Source organism: Leptosomus discolor, chromosome 2 (assembly GCF_034619465.1).
Source record: "Leptosomus discolor isolate bLepDis1 chromosome 2, bLepDis1.hap2, whole genome shotgun sequence".
Classification (NCBI taxonomy): domain Eukaryota; kingdom Metazoa; phylum Chordata; class Aves; order Leptosomiformes; family Leptosomidae; genus Leptosomus; species Leptosomus discolor.
The window spans coordinates 103,383,116-103,402,709 of record NC_141392.1 but is presented as its reverse complement, the minus strand read 5'-3'; the positions used below and the strand labels follow the sequence as shown (position 1 = coordinate 103,402,709).

At 34.3% G+C, this 19,594-nt stretch overlaps 1 protein-coding gene across 1 annotated transcript in view; it reads right to left on the bottom strand.

Annotated features, from left to right (window-relative positions):
* CSMD1 (CUB and Sushi multiple domains 1) overlaps positions 1 to 19,594 on the bottom strand; it is a 1,224,748-nt gene that overhangs the window by 47,901 nt on the left and 1,157,253 nt on the right. The window contains exons 53-54 of the mRNA XM_086461528.1: positions 12,940 to 13,113; positions 8,919 to 9,092 (exon numbers count right to left, since the gene is read on the bottom strand). Coding sequence (XP_086317654.1) covers positions 8,919 to 9,092; positions 12,940 to 13,113 — 348 coding nt within the window. The remainder of the gene's footprint in view (positions 1 to 8,918; positions 9,093 to 12,939; positions 13,114 to 19,594) is intronic.

Genomic DNA, 19,594 nt, shown 5'->3' with positions numbered 1-19,594 from the left:
CTGTGCAACAAAATTCTGGCATCATACATGAAGTCTTATCAAATAATTATGCAAGAGAACAATATCCCTCAAGCTAAAAGTAGACAAAATTATGACTGTAGTGCCATTTAACATCAGCAATAGATTTTTAAATATATATATACTTAAGTGTGTGCTGTTACTAAGAAGGACTGCAGGAAGGAGTACTTTAGAAAAGAATTTGAGGTGGCCAGCATACAGAACTAAGGCAGTAGTTTCCCTGATTGCCTTTCACCCTGGGGACTCAGTTGTAAATCATGGTGAGAGTAGACAGAGATTGCTTTCTCTCAATGACAGCTGTCAAGGGTTACATGGGAAATGAATTCTGGCACTCTCAATTTAGTCTGTTGAGAAAAGCAGGAGAATGCTTCAAGTCTGCCCTGATGACTTTGGAATCTCACACCAAGTAGATTCAAACCCTTGAGGACAAAGAAGTGAAAAGACCATGTCAAAGTCCTTAAGGCATTTTTCTGTTAAAAAGTTGAATGATCATCAAATGTACATCATTCACAGTATTTCATTTCTTGATCTTGCTCTCTTTTTCTCTTCTTTTTTTTTTTCCTTGACAGAAACAATGTTAAGCTTATTTTTAAAACTTTCATATCTCATCAACAGTGTTTTAAAACTTTTTTATTTGAAAACTATTGCATTAATGTTGGTATCTAGAACATGTATAGGAACTGGCACTCAGAGTGAAAAAGGGTAGAGAATTCACTCTAACTTTATGACAAATTCTTAGAAACACTGTCTATAAAAAAAGAAGGCACTGCTTGTGAAAGCACGATTACAAAATTGCCAGTCTATGGAATTTTAGTAAAGTTCAGTACAAAGTCAACAACACACAACAATAATAACTTCTCAGTGGAGTAAAGCAAAAAAACCCAACACACCAAAAAACACAAACGAGCAAAAAAACGCTCAACTTACAACTTCAGTTTGCAGAAGCCTCAAATACATTGAAGTCAGATTTTTTAAATTTTTTTTTCAACAGAGGCCAGTTGGAGAGTGATTTTATCACAGAAATTCTGGCCATGTAAATCATAAAACTAAAACATTCATTTAGGAAGCAGAGTGATTTGTGGTTTTACATACATTATTAAAATCTATTCAAAATCTAAGGTCCTGACATCATGTTTCTGATGAATCTAGACCAAGGAAATTTTCACAGTAATTAATGCGGTATAAATGTTGTTGGTAATAGTGCAAATTAACAGTAATAATTCGCTAAAGAATATCTTGGTATAAACAAGACCTTAACTAAAGTTAGTAGATTCAACGAAGTATATAGTTCACAACTGTTTCCTTGCAAGATGAAAAGATGAGACACACATTGCTTTTAATCGCATTCCAAAATATTTAATGTTTAATACAAACATGCCAAATATTCTTTCATTGCTACAAAAAATGCAGTCTTTCTTCTGTGTTCTATTGGAAAATCTTGCCATATTGCTCTCATAACTAACTAGCTAACTGTATATTAAAATAAAAATGGAGTAAGAAGTATATTAAAAAAAATTCCATGCACCTGCAGTTATTTTTTTAAGCTTCAAACTCTGTTGGTCCAACCTTATAAAATGACACCTTTTTTTGGAACACTACATTAACTAGTTTAAAAAGCATGTATTTGTCTCTTGGATACGCATGAAACCTCTTCTTCCTATTCCATCCCCAGCATGAAGCCAGGCGTTACAGTAGCAGAACAGAAAGATAAAGTACTTACCTGTCACTGTTCTCTATGTGTGTTGTCTATATGTAAATTTGTGGGCATCTATGTACAAGTAGTGTCAGCACAATAACTTTTGTCAGTACTACAAACTCTGGGGTCATGTCTTAGGGTCTTTCTCTTTAGATTTTTGTCAGTCAGAGCATTATTTTTCACATGGGAAAGAAACTGTATTCAGTTGCCCCAAAAGATGTTTCTGCTACCTTTTAAGATGTCTTTGCCTGGTCTCCAGGCAGGTGCCAATCCAGAGAAGTGCAGGAATAATTTTAAATCCTGTGTAATCTCTGTCAGTTTCAGGTAAATAACTCAGACACTGTATGGCATCTCCCATGGCACCTCACCTCTTTATTTAGAAAGCTTAGTCAAGTTCCAAATATCCTTCTGAAGGATATCAACATGCTATCAACATGAACAGATTAGGTATATCTAATATTCAAAGTATGCAAAAGTCTCAACAAAGGCCTCTGACTTAGGAAAAACAAAACTGAACAAAACACAAACTTTTCTCAGTTTATATGAATCCTTGATACCATCACAGATGGAAAACTGCTTAAATTCAGAGTTGCTTTATATTTGGATGAGAAGAATTGATCATCAGCCTCAATCTCTCCCACGCTTCTATCAGCTGTCATCAGAAAGGTTATTTTTCTTGTCAGTGAAGGAGTAGAGTACTAGCACTGGTTCAAATGACAAACCAGTGAAGAAAACATGACAAAATTGACAGTTCCTTGTAGATAGTAGATTCCTGATAAGGCAAAAAGTCTAACTGAGGTTTTCAAGAATCCATCAGTAATGAGATAAAGAAAGAAAAACCCTTCAAATTAGAAATTCAGTACAAAACCAGGATAAATGAACAAAGAGACCTGAGTCCATTATTACTGACAAATAGCCTGGACTTACTGATACAGACTGGAGAATGTGAGCTTGCTCAAACCTCTGCAACTTTGCCAACCAGATCTTCCCAGTAAAACACTTCGGGGTTTACAAAACATGTTTTTAATAGGAGAAAAGGTCTTAAATCTCATTTGTAAGAAGATTCTGAAGGGAACCGTAGCAAAGGTTATACACTTTTCCTGACATAGATCATGAATCTGACACTGCCTTATGAACAAGCAGCAAGTGACAGGACAGTTTATCCAATGCCAAAGCAAAGAAATCAGAGCAAGAAGAAATATCTTCTTCTTTAACACAGCAGTTCTTACTTCAAGCATAATATATGGAAAAATGACCTGCAGTGCAATCAGGAGTGCAGAGCTCTGATGAAACCATCTGACTCAGTTCTCATTTTGGTGGTTAAGAGTTATTATGAAAAGTAGAAAGTGCAGAGATTGTCCTTCTGTGCTTCCAAAGGCGAAATGGAAAGCAGTTCCAAACTGTTAAGTGAAAAAAATCCACACCGAACATATTTGGTTTAGGATTTGATATTTTCATAGCTAGTTGTGGTAGCACATTCAGGCTGCACCAAGTCCTACTCAGGCAGGTTTGCTGAAGAGAACAGAGATTTGTCTATTGGAGTTTTTCCGATGCCATTTGATTCCAGTCTAAAGGCAAATAATCTACTACTTGACATGTTCTTTATCGAAAAAATAAAGGCAAAGATAGAATCCCTGTGGAGATGAAAATATCCTATCTCACCAATTACAATTTTAAAATCATAAATCAGTGATCTCAACATTCCAGAAAAGACTGTTACAAATCTATCTATATATAGGATTAAATATGAATTTTAAAACATATATTATTGTTTTGATAATTGAAAAACTTTTTTTTTTTTTAATCTCACAGAGTACCCCAACATCACAACAAGCCACTTTTTTTACTTGTGAAATCTGGAACATGATTTTTTCCAAGACATAGGTATTTAAATGATTATGTTACCTCAGAAGACAGATCCAAAATCCAATATTATAAAATGTGTTTATTTTAAGGGATTAAAGGTTTTACCTGCTGTGCCAAAACAGTTCGCTAGAACAGATTAAATAATTTTTAAATTATCAGAGTAACAGTATTCTGGAGTATGGGGGAAATACCTTTGCAAAGCAGTTCAGTGCTTTCAGTGCATTTAGGATATACAAACATATTTAAATATTTTTTTCATACAAGCTTTTATCATATGGTTCTAGAGTAGCACATATGAACTTTTGCATGCACAACTTTTTTTGTCAGGATAAAAACCTCATATATAATTTCTTTGGAAAATTTCCTGCCAGCGACTAACTAGTTAACCTACTTCTGATATGATAGGTAGAAACAATGTATCATTGCAAAAGAGTGCCTGAAAACTACATTATTTTCTGAAAACATCAAGGTTTCCCACGCATACATAATAGCTCAGTTGCAAAATAAAATAAAACAAAACAATCTTCTGCAATAGCTTCAGTAAGTAATCTATATTTTGTAGCACCTGCATGTGAAGCCTCAGTGAAATGAAGCCAAGTTCATAACTGACTTAAGTGAACTCAACTGGGCTTTGAAAGAAAGGTCATACGCAAAATCTCGGTTTGAATTAAATGATAAAGTTTTGCCAGGAACATCAATCCCTTCCCACCAGTATATTTAAGGAGCTGGAAGATTTACTTTCTTTGTACACAAATTCATAATTCATCACTAACAATGAACTTCAATACAAATTTTTTCACCCATTAGATAAAAGGTAATTTTAGAAGGAAAGGCATGTGCCAGAAGAAGTGATATTACTTGCTTTATATAAGTTCTAATCAATTCATTAAGTGTAAATTTGTTATAAGCCACTTAGTCGGTAGAATTTTGATTTTTTTTTTAAACCAGGGATGTAAGATTATCATCTCAGCTTGATTTCAGCTTTGACATACACTTTCTTATTTCTTAAATCTAACCAATAAGGACGTTGCTTTTCTTTCATGTAAATAATATAATTCAAGATTTATTTTTTTTAAACCTTTTTGGCAAAAAGAATATCTAGTAGCTTTGAAATATGCAGATTCATCATTTAAACCAAACTATATCAAATTATAAATAAAAAAGCTTAATTATAACAATGATATGAGCAATTTTCACAGCATATTATCAAAAAATACAGTATTTACTGAGGAAAAATACCTTAAATGGTATATCAAATTCTGCTCTCACTAAATTATGTAAATGTAATTATGCTATGAGGCTATAGCGAAGCAGCTTACAGTAGAGAAGACTCCTTTGCCCAGATATACAGGTAGAATTAAACTAGGTAGCCACACGCAGAGAAGTGTTCTATGGGAACATGCCTGGAGGGAGCATACAGGCCAGCATGGAGGTTTAAACCAGACTGCTCTATACTCCTTTTTTCATTCTTTTGAAGGAATATCAAAAGTTTTTGTTTCACAGTGGATTCCTAAGTTCAGATGGAGCAGCAGAATATAGGCACATTCTTTTCTAGAAAATTCCAATTACTCATTCATTTTGAAACAGAAATTTACACAGTAATATATGAAAAAATCTGTTTTTCTTTTGCTTCAGCTAGGGTTCTTAACAGTGTCAAGTTAATCATTAGCTTTGATGCCTGCAGACCAGAAACAGTAGGGTTTCAGGACCTTAGGATTTAGATAATCTCTTACAGTTTTTAGTAGATATGTGGATTTAGTAGATACTTTTACTCATTGAAGTTAATTTCCTTTTGTTCTGTATTCATCTAATTTGTGGAAAATAGTTGTATCCTCTTTACTTATATGTATCTTTAAGTGTTTTTTGAATGCTGGAAAGTCATGCAGAGATGGTTAATAAGCTACCTTACTTACCCATCTAGTTACTTAGATCAGATGATCTACATTACAGTCTCACAATTTAGTTCAATTTTACCTTAGTCTGTGAGACTGTGTTTTAATCTGAAAAGCTTGCAGTCTGCTTATTTTTGTTAACTCTCTATTATGTAGCAGCCTAAAAGAGGGAGATCAGCAGAAAAATAAGTCTGGAGGCACACATACCACCTCAGCAAGATTCTCCAAATGCATCTGCCATAATCTTTAGTCATAAATTATACAGAATCACAGAATCACAGAACAGTTGAACTTGGAAGGGACACCTAAAGCAATTTTCCCAAGGCTTTGTCCAGTCAGGATCTGAATATCTATAAGAATGGAGAGTCCACGACCTCTCTCTTTGTGGTCATGAGGGAAAAGATACAAGACAGTCACTGAAAAATACCTATTGCCATAGAGAAAGAAATAGTAAGTGAAGGGAAGAATGAAGAAGCACTGAGTGAAAGACTGAAGTCCAACTATATACCACCTGCTTGAGAATAGACAAAATTGTAGACACTCAACTGGGAGAACTCTGGGCCAGTCCATTCTGGTAGGAGCATGTAATCTTAAACGCAGAGTTACTTCTATAATACTCACTACCTTCAAAAAACTTACCTGCCTAAACAAGATTTCAGACCATAAATTGGCCTGGATCAAACTGAAATTCATGTGATGAATTAAAAAAGGAAAATGAAAGTAGAGAGAAGCCACAAATGAAATAATGTTGGAGTAACTTTAAGGCTCCTAATTCTTCTGTTCTTATTTTTAAAATCTTCTAAAATAATGCAAAGATCTCTCAGTCTTTTTTAATCTCTTTCATTTTTTTTCCTTTACAATAAACATACTTGGGTTCAATGTGAATAGCTAAGTAACTCAGCTTGTGAATGGGGTTGAACTTCAGTAAAACCATGCAATCTCTGCCTCTGGCAGCCAAATAGAGCAAATCCAGGCTGCATCTACAGGATATGTGAAAAAGTGTGTATTTTCAACAAATAAAACCTTATCGAAATGCCTCACAGATGAGATAGAGGAGTTTTTTCACTAAAGTCTAGCAAAACAATACAGTATAAAACGGAAAAGAACATACATGAGACTAAATAGGAACAGTTTGTTAATTTCTGTTTCTCTGTTCCAATAATTATATTGCTATGCTAGTTAACTCACTTGAATCACTTCTGAGGGTAGTGACTGAGGGAATTGCCATCTCTCTATTGTTTTAATGAGAATGAAAGATCTAATTCCACACACACTGAGCTTAAAATTGCATCAGCTACCTCTGAAACAATATGATGAGCTAATTGCCAAAGATAATTATTATTCTTAGGAACAACCATGGTAATACAGTATTATCTGTAATAAACCAACAGGTGGAGATAATAAAGCTACCATTAGCTGAAGTTAACTTCTTATTACATGACTTTTAGTCGCAGAGTTAGTATCCTTAGGACAGCTTCACTGACTGCAATTTCCTTCAGCACATTAAAGACAGGTTACAAAGGACAAAAAGCATATATTAGTTACATTGATTTAACCTTTAAGTGATCATTTTTCCAGCGAAAGAAAATACCTAAAAAAAGTTTACTAGATAATTTTCTAGAGATATTATCTGCTTTAGTATTAACCCACTTTTCAATAAGCTGTCTAACCTGGACCTGTGTAATCAGAGAGGACAATAGAATTCCTGGCTTGTATTCTGAATAGTGTAAGATGAGCTGATTTTAAAAAATCATGTTTTTTAAATTTGTAAAATAATCTTTAGCTTCTTAATTTTGTAGTCAGCATTCAGACACAAGATATAATCCATTCAAAAGAACTGAAATGTTCATCAGCCTAAGCAAAAACTTAAGTGACTTGCATGATGTTCCTTTCAGAGGATGCATGATTTAGCAAAGATTTGTCAAATTATATCACAGAAGGTAATTCTTGCCAGCAATGCCAACTACAATTTAACACTCAGAAATCCATCTTAGGCATTATATATATATACATACACACACAATCAAATGATCAATTGATTCATCTTTGTGTTCTCTTTCTCTGCATGTTCCATACCAGGCAAAATTATCAGGTTGTCTCCAGCATTTTTTATCTGTTTTTGGTTTACACATTTGCAAATTATTACTGTTGTTAAATGTTATAAGTGGACCAAGACAATTCTACCTTTGAAAATGGAGTATGACCAGGAACAGCATTTTTTAATTAGATCGATTAAAATACATTTCCTTCTGCAGAATATATAGTATCTCAAAACTTTTCTCCACGCTTTTGAGATCTTTCAGTATATCTTACATGTTTCACCTCACGTCTTGCCTTTCACCTCTCTGGCAATTTGCATCTATTTTATAGCCAGAAGATATTCAATCTGCCTCAGTGATTCAGAAGACAACATTCCACAATATCATTAAATATTATCGGCATCTTATTGGATTCAGCATTGAGAAAGCATGCACCACACTTGTATAAGCTATTTTGGGGCATACAAAATAAAAACAATACACCAATGAACAGATTTTAGTGGTCTGATAAAGATATTGGTAGAACAGACTAAAGATTTGATATTAGCTCCTTATTCTGCAGTGACAGCCAAAGGTTGAGGAAAATAAATAAAAGCAGTAGCCATAAATGGAAAGAGCAGTAATAGGGTAACTTCAGAGACTTGTTTCCCTTTTAATATTAATTACATTACTGGTATCTGGATGAATAAATGATAAGGACACAATGAAATCTGAGAAATTTGTATTGTGTTTTAAAATGTTTTCTTTTTGTCCTTCCCCAATATATACATTTGATACACTGGTGTCTTCATAACAGAAATCTTTGCTTCATTCTTATCTCTCAAACACCTCCATCTTACCCAGGGTTTACTAGTAATCAAGTTCAGATATATCTTTCCAAAAAAAATCAGAATTAAATCTTACTTTATAATTTTTTTCTGGGGAAAGAAAAGTCAGGTTTCACAAGTACAAAAGTTGTGAATATCTCTCAGGTACTGCTAGGAAATACAAAAGAATTAGTGCTGTTTTGATGCATGAATATTCATTTCGTAACTATGTTTTAGTAGGAGTAATGGGCCATTTGTGGAACCTGTACTCTAGTGCTCGTAATTCAGGCTAGACAGCCAACTGTGGTGTATTAACATAACATAACTTTTGTGATACAAAGTACACTTTATATGTCTACAAACTAAGTGCTAGGGATTGCAGTCTGAGAACTTTGAGGTAAAACACTGAAAAGCCTAGGCTTCCCCAATACTGAGCTCTAACTCCATTTTCCAGTATAGAAATGCAAAAACTCAAATAAAGATGGCAGTAAGTTCCTAAAGGTCAGGTTTCTGAATTATATCCCAGTATTTTGAAGGCAAGGTAAAGGATCATGCCTGAAATAAGTCATTAGAGTACAGAGAACGTATGAGAGATTCTTACCTCGGCAGTTGGGTAAAGGGCTACTCCACTGCCCATTGCTTCGGCACTGTGCACGAGAAGCACCCTGAAGTAAGTACCCAGTGTTGCAAGTAAAATTCACGACATCATTTAAATTGAACTCACTGCCATTAGTCATTCCATGAGCTGGATTCCCAGGATGTCCACATGTGATTGCTGTTAAAAGAAAAATAGGCAGGCTAGCATCTACTGAAAGGTACTGATCCACGGAATCACTTGCAGGTTGGAGCTCTTTTGTGTTTGTTTTTTTTTTCTTTTGAATTTGCCTTTTATATTTATAACAGAATTTTAAGAAAACATAGGATATCTTTATTCAGAATTCTTAACTTCCAGGAGAGAAAGCTTTTGGAATATAATTTTTACCTTATCTTGAAAGTTCTAATACAAATAATTATATAAATGCATTTTGACACTAATCCAATATGTATTGGACCTTAAAAAATGTAGAGAGTTCACAATATTTCCTACTAAAGCAAATAAAAAAAAAAAAAAATCCCCGCAAGCTTCAAAATGTAGTAGGGCCAAACAAACTGAATTTGATGTATTGCTCAGAGCATTGTGGAATTCTGAAGCGTTCCTGTTCCAAAGTTCTTGAGGTGCTTTGCTGAATAGTAACCCTTTTAATCAGATTTTCTAATGGCAATAGAGAAATCATTTTGGGGATTAAATTTCTCCCGTTATGTATATTATGTGTGTTGATTATGGTAAATAACACTTTAAAATACACTTATTATGGTCAAGCTCTAGTTTTCCACATGACAAGACATTAAAATCGTATAGAAAAATATAGAAAAGCATAGATACTGACAATATAAAATCAGAATGTATATATACATATATACACACACACACACCACTCTTCAGCATTGTGCTGGTGATGTTTATCAATCTCAAATAAATATCCTATACACAGGTTTATCGTTTGTTTTACTACTTTGTGGTTTGGGTTTTTTTTTGTTTTATTTTGATTGAAGAGATGTGAAAAATAATTTAAATGTTTTTAATTTGTTCTGGAGTTCAACTGTTAAACAGTATTTTCAACAGTACCTGATCTCTGCAAATCAAATAGGACACCTTCCTGTACACAGACATGTATTTAGCCCTTAAATTATGTAAATAAATCTACTTAAATAACTCGAATCCTTTCTGCACCACCTCACAAGCAGCATTTGAAGATGAAACTCTAAACATCAGAATAAAATCTTACTACATGCCCACAACTTTATTCTAGTCCAGTTGTTGCATTTTTAAACTGCTACAGATGACCAAGTTTCAATAAAGCAATTTCCAGAGCCATATTAAATCAGTTAACATAATTCTTATATAAAAACCTATTAGATTTAACAAAAAAATGCCATCACCTTAAACTTTCTGCAGTTTCCTGAAGAAATTATATGTCTCAGGTTTTAACAACATAAAATGTAGGACTCTTGTAAAAACCCTGATAAGGAAGGATAATTCTGTTCATTTGCCCTTTTTCAAAAAAAGAAAAACATCAAACCATACCCTAGTCAGTCAGTTCCTGTTTAGACCTCATTCTTGACAGGATGCTGGTTTCTGTAACACGTTACAGAAAATAAAGATCTCGGACGCTGAGATTTTAGTCACTGCATTTAGTTCTGCCACTGCTCTATTATAATTACCAGATATCACTGACTTGTTGACTGATCAACACTGCAATAGTTGGATTCACACAGTAGAAAGTACTTACAAGCACCTTTTTTAAAACATAAAAAAGAAAAGTATATAATTCTGGCATTATAGTGTTTTCAATCACCACTAGGCTTTTATGCAATCAATTTAATCCTGTTTACCTAAGCAGTAGCCAAAACGTTTCAAATGGATACTACTGTTGGTTGTTTGTCATCTAAATGGTGAATTACAAATTCCCTCCTCCGTGCTAATATAAATAACTGCCCTATTCATGCATGCACACACACGACTGTATATCCACACACATGGAAAAATGGATGCACTTTGCATGAAATCAATACTCTCTAAGGAATTACACATTTGCCTATTATATTGTAAGAGATCAACCCACTTAATGTAATAAAATTCTCAAATATATACTCCAGTCTTTAACAGACATCTTCCTATTTCCTGTTAACTCTTAATAACCATGAAGTGAAAAGAATTTTCAGAAAATATTTGGCTAAAGTGTGGTCCAACTGGTTATCCGATAAAAAGACAGGGAAACATCTGTGTGTGACAAATTGCAAGATGAAGGAGGCTGACTTGCATATGAAAATAACAAACTAAAGTAGTCATGGGTGGAGTACTCCGAGTACTTTGATAATGTTTTTTGAATATTGCAATGTCTAGAACTTACAACTCTGAAATTCCTCTCAAAGCCAATTAGAAATACAAAAAAAAAGTGTGATCTTCTGTAAAAATGTCATAAAATAAAGACCAATTTGTGGTGAATTCTCAGGGGCACATACCATAACTTCTTTATGGTACCTGTGCCATATTTCTAGTTCCTGACCTACACTGCTCAGTCAGAAGACCATTTCAGTATCACATTGGGGAACACATTTCTAGAATTGGTAAACAGTATGTTTTAACTTTTTAGAAATAACAGAGCCATTTTTATGAGATTTTTAATTAAATAAATAAAAGTAGGAAAATCATCTGAAGCTTGGATGCTGACAAAAAAGAATCACCTTGTATGGCTCTTTAGTCTCGCAGAGTTATAAGCTAAACAAAATCATGTTGTAATGGAAAGTATTAGGCAACCTATAACAACAGAAACTACTGCCAGTTCTTCTCATAATGATAATGATAACATCAATTCAGAAAGAAACAGCCTGCCACCTCCCCTCAGCTTTGCCCCTTTCTTTTGAAGGGATTTTATACACTGCACGCTAAAATTAATCCACTAACAGTAATAAAGCTAGCTGGTGGCATCTCTCCTTTGATGAATATAAATCACTTGAAGATATAAATATGATTTTAAAAGGAGAATGACACTTGGCAGATATTTCCTGCAGCTGTATACAGGTATAAATCTCCATTTTACCATTAAGAAAGAAAATACTGAACATTCTGAAATCTAATCACCTATCAGTAATATATTTTCTCACAAATGAAACAAAGGTACTAACACTGGTTGAAGAGAAAAGCTGATCATCTCAGTGACTACTCCTGTGTAGACAAAAATATCTGTCTAAATTGCAGACATCTTAAAAATTACTAAATTGAAATAATTGATCTAAATGCGCCATTAAAAATTGTATAAAAATGAGGAGCCTTATCAAAACTGAAAAAGTGTAATAAAATAACTACCCAATAAAGTAGTAAAATAAAAAGCACAGAAATCAGACTTGACTGATCAGAAAACCTGCCATGCAAATGAGGAAGGAAGTAGAGTAGGAAAGATTCAACAATTGCAGTAATTAAGTACCGGATTTTCAAAAGCAGGTGAATTAAGAGCAAAAAAAATCCTACTAGAGGGTATAAAAAAGTTAACATTTTTTCTATCAGATGCGGTATAATCCAATACCACGCATGGGCTTGCACTGGTAAATACTAGGAGGCCAACTTGGAAAAATGGGCAGTCACCATCAAAGCTGCACAAAAGAACAGTATCCCAGCTTTACCCACCAAACAATGAACATAGATTTTGGTATTCCTGGTTAAAAAAAATAGAGGAGAGGCTCAGTAAGCCCACACTTGACACAGAAATTATGGCTGGAGCAAGAGAGAGAAAGAGATAGATGAAGCTATGCAGTTGCAGCCTGCTGTCCAACCCACTTCAATGCCTATGTCATCCTGTTTCTGAAACAACAGAAATCAGAAATTACTGTATATAGTTATTCAGTCTGTGCTAGGCTAGAAACTGGATTAGATTATCATAATGACCCTTGTAATCGAAAATAGGTCCAATAAATATCTGATCTGAGCACCTCATTCAAATACCTTTGAACATCCAATCCACTGTCAGTGTTCAATCACGTTTAAAGAAGTAGTAACAATTGAATGAAAAATTAATTATACTTACGGACACAAACAGGAGTTTGTCCAGACCACTTATGATCCTGTAGGCAAATTCTGACAGATGTGCCAACAAGTCGAAAGCCAGGATTACACTGGTAGACTACAGTATCACGATAACTGAAACCATCTCCACTAATATGACCATTTACAATTGGGTCCGGAGAACCACAGTGACCAGCTACAATAGAAGAACAACCCATCAAAAACATATACTCTTACAAACCCTGCCAACATTTCCAAGAATGCTGACAGGAAAACAAAATTTCATCCTCCTTTCCAACAAACAATATATTAGAGTCAAATACTGCACTGTCCAGAACAAGTTCTGAGGTGTAAAAACTACAGGTGATATTTCTTCTACTCTTTTAGGCTGAAGTGATATTCAAATAGTTTTAATTGTCATATATATAGTTTCTGCAGATTCTGTTGTAGAAATGACAAATTTGCCATAAGAGTGTCTGGAAAAAGTAAATTGCAAACACTTGAAATTACAAATAATTCCATTTAATTGCTAGAAAACTGACAATTTTAGCACAGATACATTTTTCCCCTTTGCCTTAGAAAGGTTGCCTTTTTCCTCAGAGAAGTGTGAATTATAAGGTCTTCAACTCTCAAACGCATACCATTATTTCGTCATGGAGTTCTGATCTCTCTTATTTGTAATTTGCCTTGGACTTTGTATATATATATCTCTATTAATAAATCACACATGGTTGGGACTGTTCTCTGGCAGAAGCCAACCAACACAGAGCAGTCTACATCCATAAAATTAAAATCTCTTGCTCTCACAACCAGCGCAGCAGCCAGAATCTGTACTGGTTTAAGCTAACTTGAACCACTCTTGGCAATTATCGTGGAGAATCCTAGCCAAAAACATGTCCAGGCATTGTTCTAATGATTTAACAGGAGAAATCATCAAGTTTCATGCTCATTTGCATGTCCCAGTGTTATCATTTTATTAGAAAAAACACAGCTCTTGTTATTAAATGTATCCAACAAATAACTGATTTCCCACTAGCAGGTCTTTAGTAGACATTAGTAGACAGATCCTAAAACTGTAATCAATTTAAAAACAAAATGAATTTAAATTAAATTTTTAAACAATAGAGAAAACATAAACAACTTCTGTGGGATCATAGTCAGTCTATTGCTTTCAAGAGAAGAAACACTGAGTTATTTCAGGTATGTATAGATGTCCCACATAGCTACATTAGCTCCTTCACAATGCCATTTAGGACCATATTTACATTTACATTTATATTTATATTAATTAGAAATTTTCTCCAGTCTAATTTAAAGCCTGCAACATAGAAAGGAAGTTTCTACACAGACTTCTTGATAAAAACCAAAAATTTCTACAGCTAAGTATATCTTGTTATGTTCATATATCTCCTAACATTCAGCTCCAGTTTCTACAATTACGTTCACGTTTCTTTATGAATGGCTTTTAGTAATGAATTGAAAAAGTGTTTTCATTGGGTTTACTCTTTCAAAATATTAATTACCTTTATGTTATTTTCAGCTGATTCTTAGCTAAACTGACATATTTAATGCCTTTTCTTTGCTTATAAATTCATATTCATGTCAAAATAAACTCTTCCTTATATTGCTTTCCAATCTGATCAGTACACACTGAAATAGCCACCTTTTACAGATGGAGGAAATAAAGGAGTGTCTACCAGCACTGTTTCCTCCATAGTGATATCAGCAGCTGTTAAACATTACAGAATGCATTGCTCCAGGGTAGTAGCCCTCTTGGCACTAAGGAAGGCAAGTAATGATTTTATTCTGTCTAGTTTCTTCATTCTGTTTGAAAACAGAGTTGCTGAGCACAAAACTATTTCTCTTTACTGATTAAAGAGGAGAAAATGTTCTTTTTTTTGGTAACACTGATTAAGTACAACTGGCAATAATTTCATCTGAAACTATGCTAAATCCTGATTCTGAGATGTTTTTGTGATGTTCTATTTCACACAGGCTGTATCCATCAACAGCAGGCTTGTTTGTAACTTAGCTTCTTTGGGATTGAATCTCCTTTCAAATAAAGCCCCATTAATAATGCTAGACAATATATTTCATTTACACTTAATGGCTCTTCTAAAACACTAGAAGGGTAATGCACATTCCACTTTATTTTTTTCATATATATAGGATTACTATAATAATCTTAATTGTAAGATTGCTGGTGTCTTTAATGAGATATTGGGATATTATTCCTAAATTTGTGGAAGAAAATATGAATGTAAGTTTTTACCCCCAGCTTCTTATACAGCTACTCTCCCCCTGACATCAGAGAGTAACAAGGATGTTGAAACCATATTTACTCCTTGAAATGTCTCGTGGAATAGTTTACCTTATTGTTCTCAGTCCAAATTAGTAGTACAATCCTCCTTAGCATTCTCTCTCCTCCAGCCTCACTCAGCCTCTCCTTGTCTTTCACATACTCCAGCCCTCAGCTCCTTAATGGGCCCTCCCCCTAGACTTGCTTCAGGTTCCAATATCTCTCTTGTATAGTGGAGGACACAAACACTACACATAGTTTTCCACATGAGTGTTGAAGGGGAAATAATAACTGTGACCTGCTGACTAAACTACTATTCATACAGTCCAGTCTGTGATCTTCTTTACTGCAAAGCCACATTTTTAACTCTTGTTCAGCCTCTCCACTAGGTCACCTGGGTTGCTTTCTGTAAAGCTTTTTTGTACCCAGTCAGTTCCAAGCCGGTACTCATGAATGGTACTATTCTAGGAAAAGTGCAGGATTCTGTATTTGCCTTTGTTGAACTTTATGAGCTTCCTCTTGGTCCCTTCTTCCAGATTCTCAAGGTCCCTCTGTCTAGCAGTACTGCAATGTAGTGTAGCAACTGTTCTCCCATCCTTTGGTGTCATCCTCAAACCTGCTAAGGCTGCACCCCAACCTGTTATCCAAGTCACTGAGAGAGGTTGGATAATATTGGCCTCAGTATTCATACTCAAGTATCCACGGGCTACTAGTCATACTTTGAATTATGAAACAATATCCTCACAGTTTGTTGGTTCAATTAGTTTTCCACCCATTTTGTAGTCCACCCATCCAGTCCCTGTCTTCTCAATTTGGCTACAAGGATACTATGGGAGACTGTTTCAAAAGTTTTGCTACCAATACAAAGTGAAAGAAACCTACTGTTGAAGTCTACATCTGATGAGACAGTCATCAGAAAAGGCAGTAAGATTATTAAGGTTTGCTTTTGATTACTCCATCCCCTCTGTTCCAAATTATTTTCTTGTTTTCCCCATGCCTGGAAATGGACTTAGCTCCTAATACTTTCTCCCTAAGTTTTTTTAGGGACTAAGGTGAAATCTTGCCTTCTTTGGACATCTGATGTTAAATTATTTTATTTTTTCTAGTCATTGCAGTTATTGCTACATTTCAACCATGTACTAGAGCAGAAGCATACCTCAGCTTTAATCAGAATTTCTTCTCCTAATGAAAACAATTCTGCATGGCCCTAAATATTAAGCATTGGGACAATTCTGAAACTTGTCATTCTGGCAAATGGGACAATTGCAGATTTTGGGAAAGTAAATCTATGAAACAGAAGCAAAATGGGAAAAGAGAAGCTGTATTTATACAAAATAGTATGGAAGATATTTGATTTTTAAAAATTTTTCTAGACCTAAATAGTGAAAAATTGAAGAGCAGTTGCTGCACTGAAGCCAAACACAGGGAACCACAGGAAATTTCAAGACAAAAGATAGCTGAGATGTTCCAACTAGCATAACGTAAAATACAAAATATTACGCACTTTCTCTTAAATGGGGATTTAACAAGTTGCTGAGCTTATTATTTGAGTCATTTCATCTACAGATCATTCCAGCTAGTGAATTTAATGATTTTTCTGGGAATTTTGACTCATTTAAATTAAATATTCTAACAACTCAAGAACTGAAAGAGCACCGCAATAACACAAAATGTACGTAATTTTCCCACCAAGTAAAATTAGACCAAAGGAAAATTAAGGAGGCTGCTAGTGGATTTTTTAATAAAATATGGTCTCAAAAATTAAGGAAATTGTTCACGTGGTTCAAGGTTGGTTCAGTAGTTTTATTCTGAAACATCTGGAAAGCAGATACAAATAATTTTGTATTATTTTAATAATAATTTGAAATATAAACCAATATCACAATATCATACTGCAGTTTACCTATGAGTTATCAATTACAGTATCAGATATTTCTACACAAGCACAGTCATAAGCAGCAGTTTTTCACACTGATAAATGTAGAGAATTATATATATTATAGAATTACCTAAGATATGGAATTATTTCCTTTTTTTTTGAAAAAAAAAATGCTAATAAAACTTCATGAAAATGGAATGGAGTAGGATTATATTTAAGTTTAGATTTTAAATTATGTCCTTGACTTGTTATGTACAGTTTTGCACCTCAAAGTCATAAAAAGTCAGGAAAAAATATCCGTTCAGGAAAACACTTTAGTCCACGATTAAATGCCACCAATACTACAGATAGAGTTAAATAAACTCTTAAATGCTTCCAATTTGATCGATGCCCTAGATGTATGTATGATCACTCACTCACACAAAGCATACACAACAAACACATATGTTACAGGTGCAATTATTATTGGAAGGGAAAAAGGGGAAGAGATATGAAATATCAGCAGTGTAACTGAGTGAAATTGAAAAACTCTTGCCTAACGATTCTCCTTTATCCTTGTATAACTAAGAAAAAATACATAAAATAGTAACTACCTAAAGACTTAGGTCTTACATTTAGCCCTAGACTCATTAACTACTGTCATTGGGTTTAGCTTTCTTTTGAGACAAATAACAAGTGTTTGACAAACCCTTTCCTGAGATACAGAAATTAGTGTACTCAGCTGGCCTGAAAACATAAATTGATTCTATACAGACCAATGGATAACATAAAGTGATACCTATTTTCATCTATAGCTGTCCTGAATTACATTCATGCAGGTACAGTGTAGGTAAAAAGCATCTCTGACTCATTATCTTTTCTTTGAAATTGAAAGGTTCATTCAGAGCTCCCTGGGTATTTGCCTCCTGATTTTCACAGGCTTCTGGTAAGTCCTAAAGGCAGCTCTGAAATAAACATGGTGCATGCTGTCCTTGAAATTTAGGAACACACAACTGGTGGCATTCACATCATGTAGCTTTAAAATTGAAGAATTTACCTTACCAGAATTGCTCTCTGGAGGAGCCTGCATAGTTCCATTGACCTTGCTGGGAATTTAGGATCTTAGATTGTACTCTAAATTGCATCTAAATTAGGTGTCTAAAGTACATGGTGTGAATACCCCTTATGTGCAAGAATGGAGAGAGGCAGGAAGAGGTTTAGTAGCAGAAATACAACCTTCTGCAGCATGCATGTGATAACTCAGACTTAGACTTTCACACTCAGAGCTCTGCAGTATTTTTGGTACTGTATCGCTTGTCTGATTTTGAAATAGCAAAGACTAAACAGAGATTAACAACCTTCCAACTCCAAATGTGATCTCAAATGTCTAGTGAAGTAGATCCATGCATTTAATGGTTTTAAGCACTACATTCAACAATGCAATCAATCATATAGAAACCATCAGATTTTTTAGAAAAATAATTGAGAAGTATCATAAAACAAACAATGTTCTTACTGCAGTAATAGTTCCTGCAAGAGGTCCTGTGTTCATTACAAGTGGGAACAGATCTGTAGAAATCATTTAAAATGCAGATAGTCAGGTGGAAAAAAACACCTTACTAGTTATGATCAAGGGGATAAAATAGTAGTAATGGATACCAATTTCAATGTGGGTTGTAAAAAACTGAAACTGAAAAAAATCCAACAGCAAATCGCTCCTGGAGAAGAAAAATATGAATTCATATAAATGAAATTTAAGCTGTATATAGACACAATCTTTCCTAACTCTGAGATCTAGTAAACTTATTAGCTATTTCCCAAAGAGTTAAAAGCTTCACTGTGTGGTGTTTTTAAACTGACTTTGAGAATAATCTAGTATTGTTCACTATGTAAGTCCTGTACTGATCAGTTCTTCTTCACCTCTACACTGTTTGAATCTAAATTTATGGCTACATTTAATCTTCTGGGGTGTTCTGTGGTAAAATACATTTCTCAGTAGTCAGAATAGAAGAAAAAAAATCTTTTCCAGCCTTCCATGGGCAAGAGTTACTTATAATACAAACAGAATCCACTGAGGTTTTTACATTATTTAGTTTGTATATGTTGGCAGCCAAATTATCCTGTGTGTATAGCTTTTCAAAAATGAAAAGCAGTACATAAGTACTAAATACTATTATTATTGATCAGATGATGAAGTGGTATTTCAGGTTAGTTGAAAGGAATGAATGCTAACACATATATTTATGCTTGAAATTATTAAATGCAGATGTCATGCACTGCGCTGGCAATGAAAGGTATAACACACTGCAAAACCTGAGGGATATTAGCTCTGTTTTTTACAATATACCTTGCATGTTTGCAACAGAAGAAAGTGCAAATACTTTCCTACATGTACAAATTTGGGCTCTTGGATCTTCAGTTGCAGTTCCAACATCTTTGAAATGTCGGTCAGCATCAGTCCAGGCAGTTCAACCTGACACCAGTAGGAAGCCAATGTATCTTCATATACAAACGTCTTAC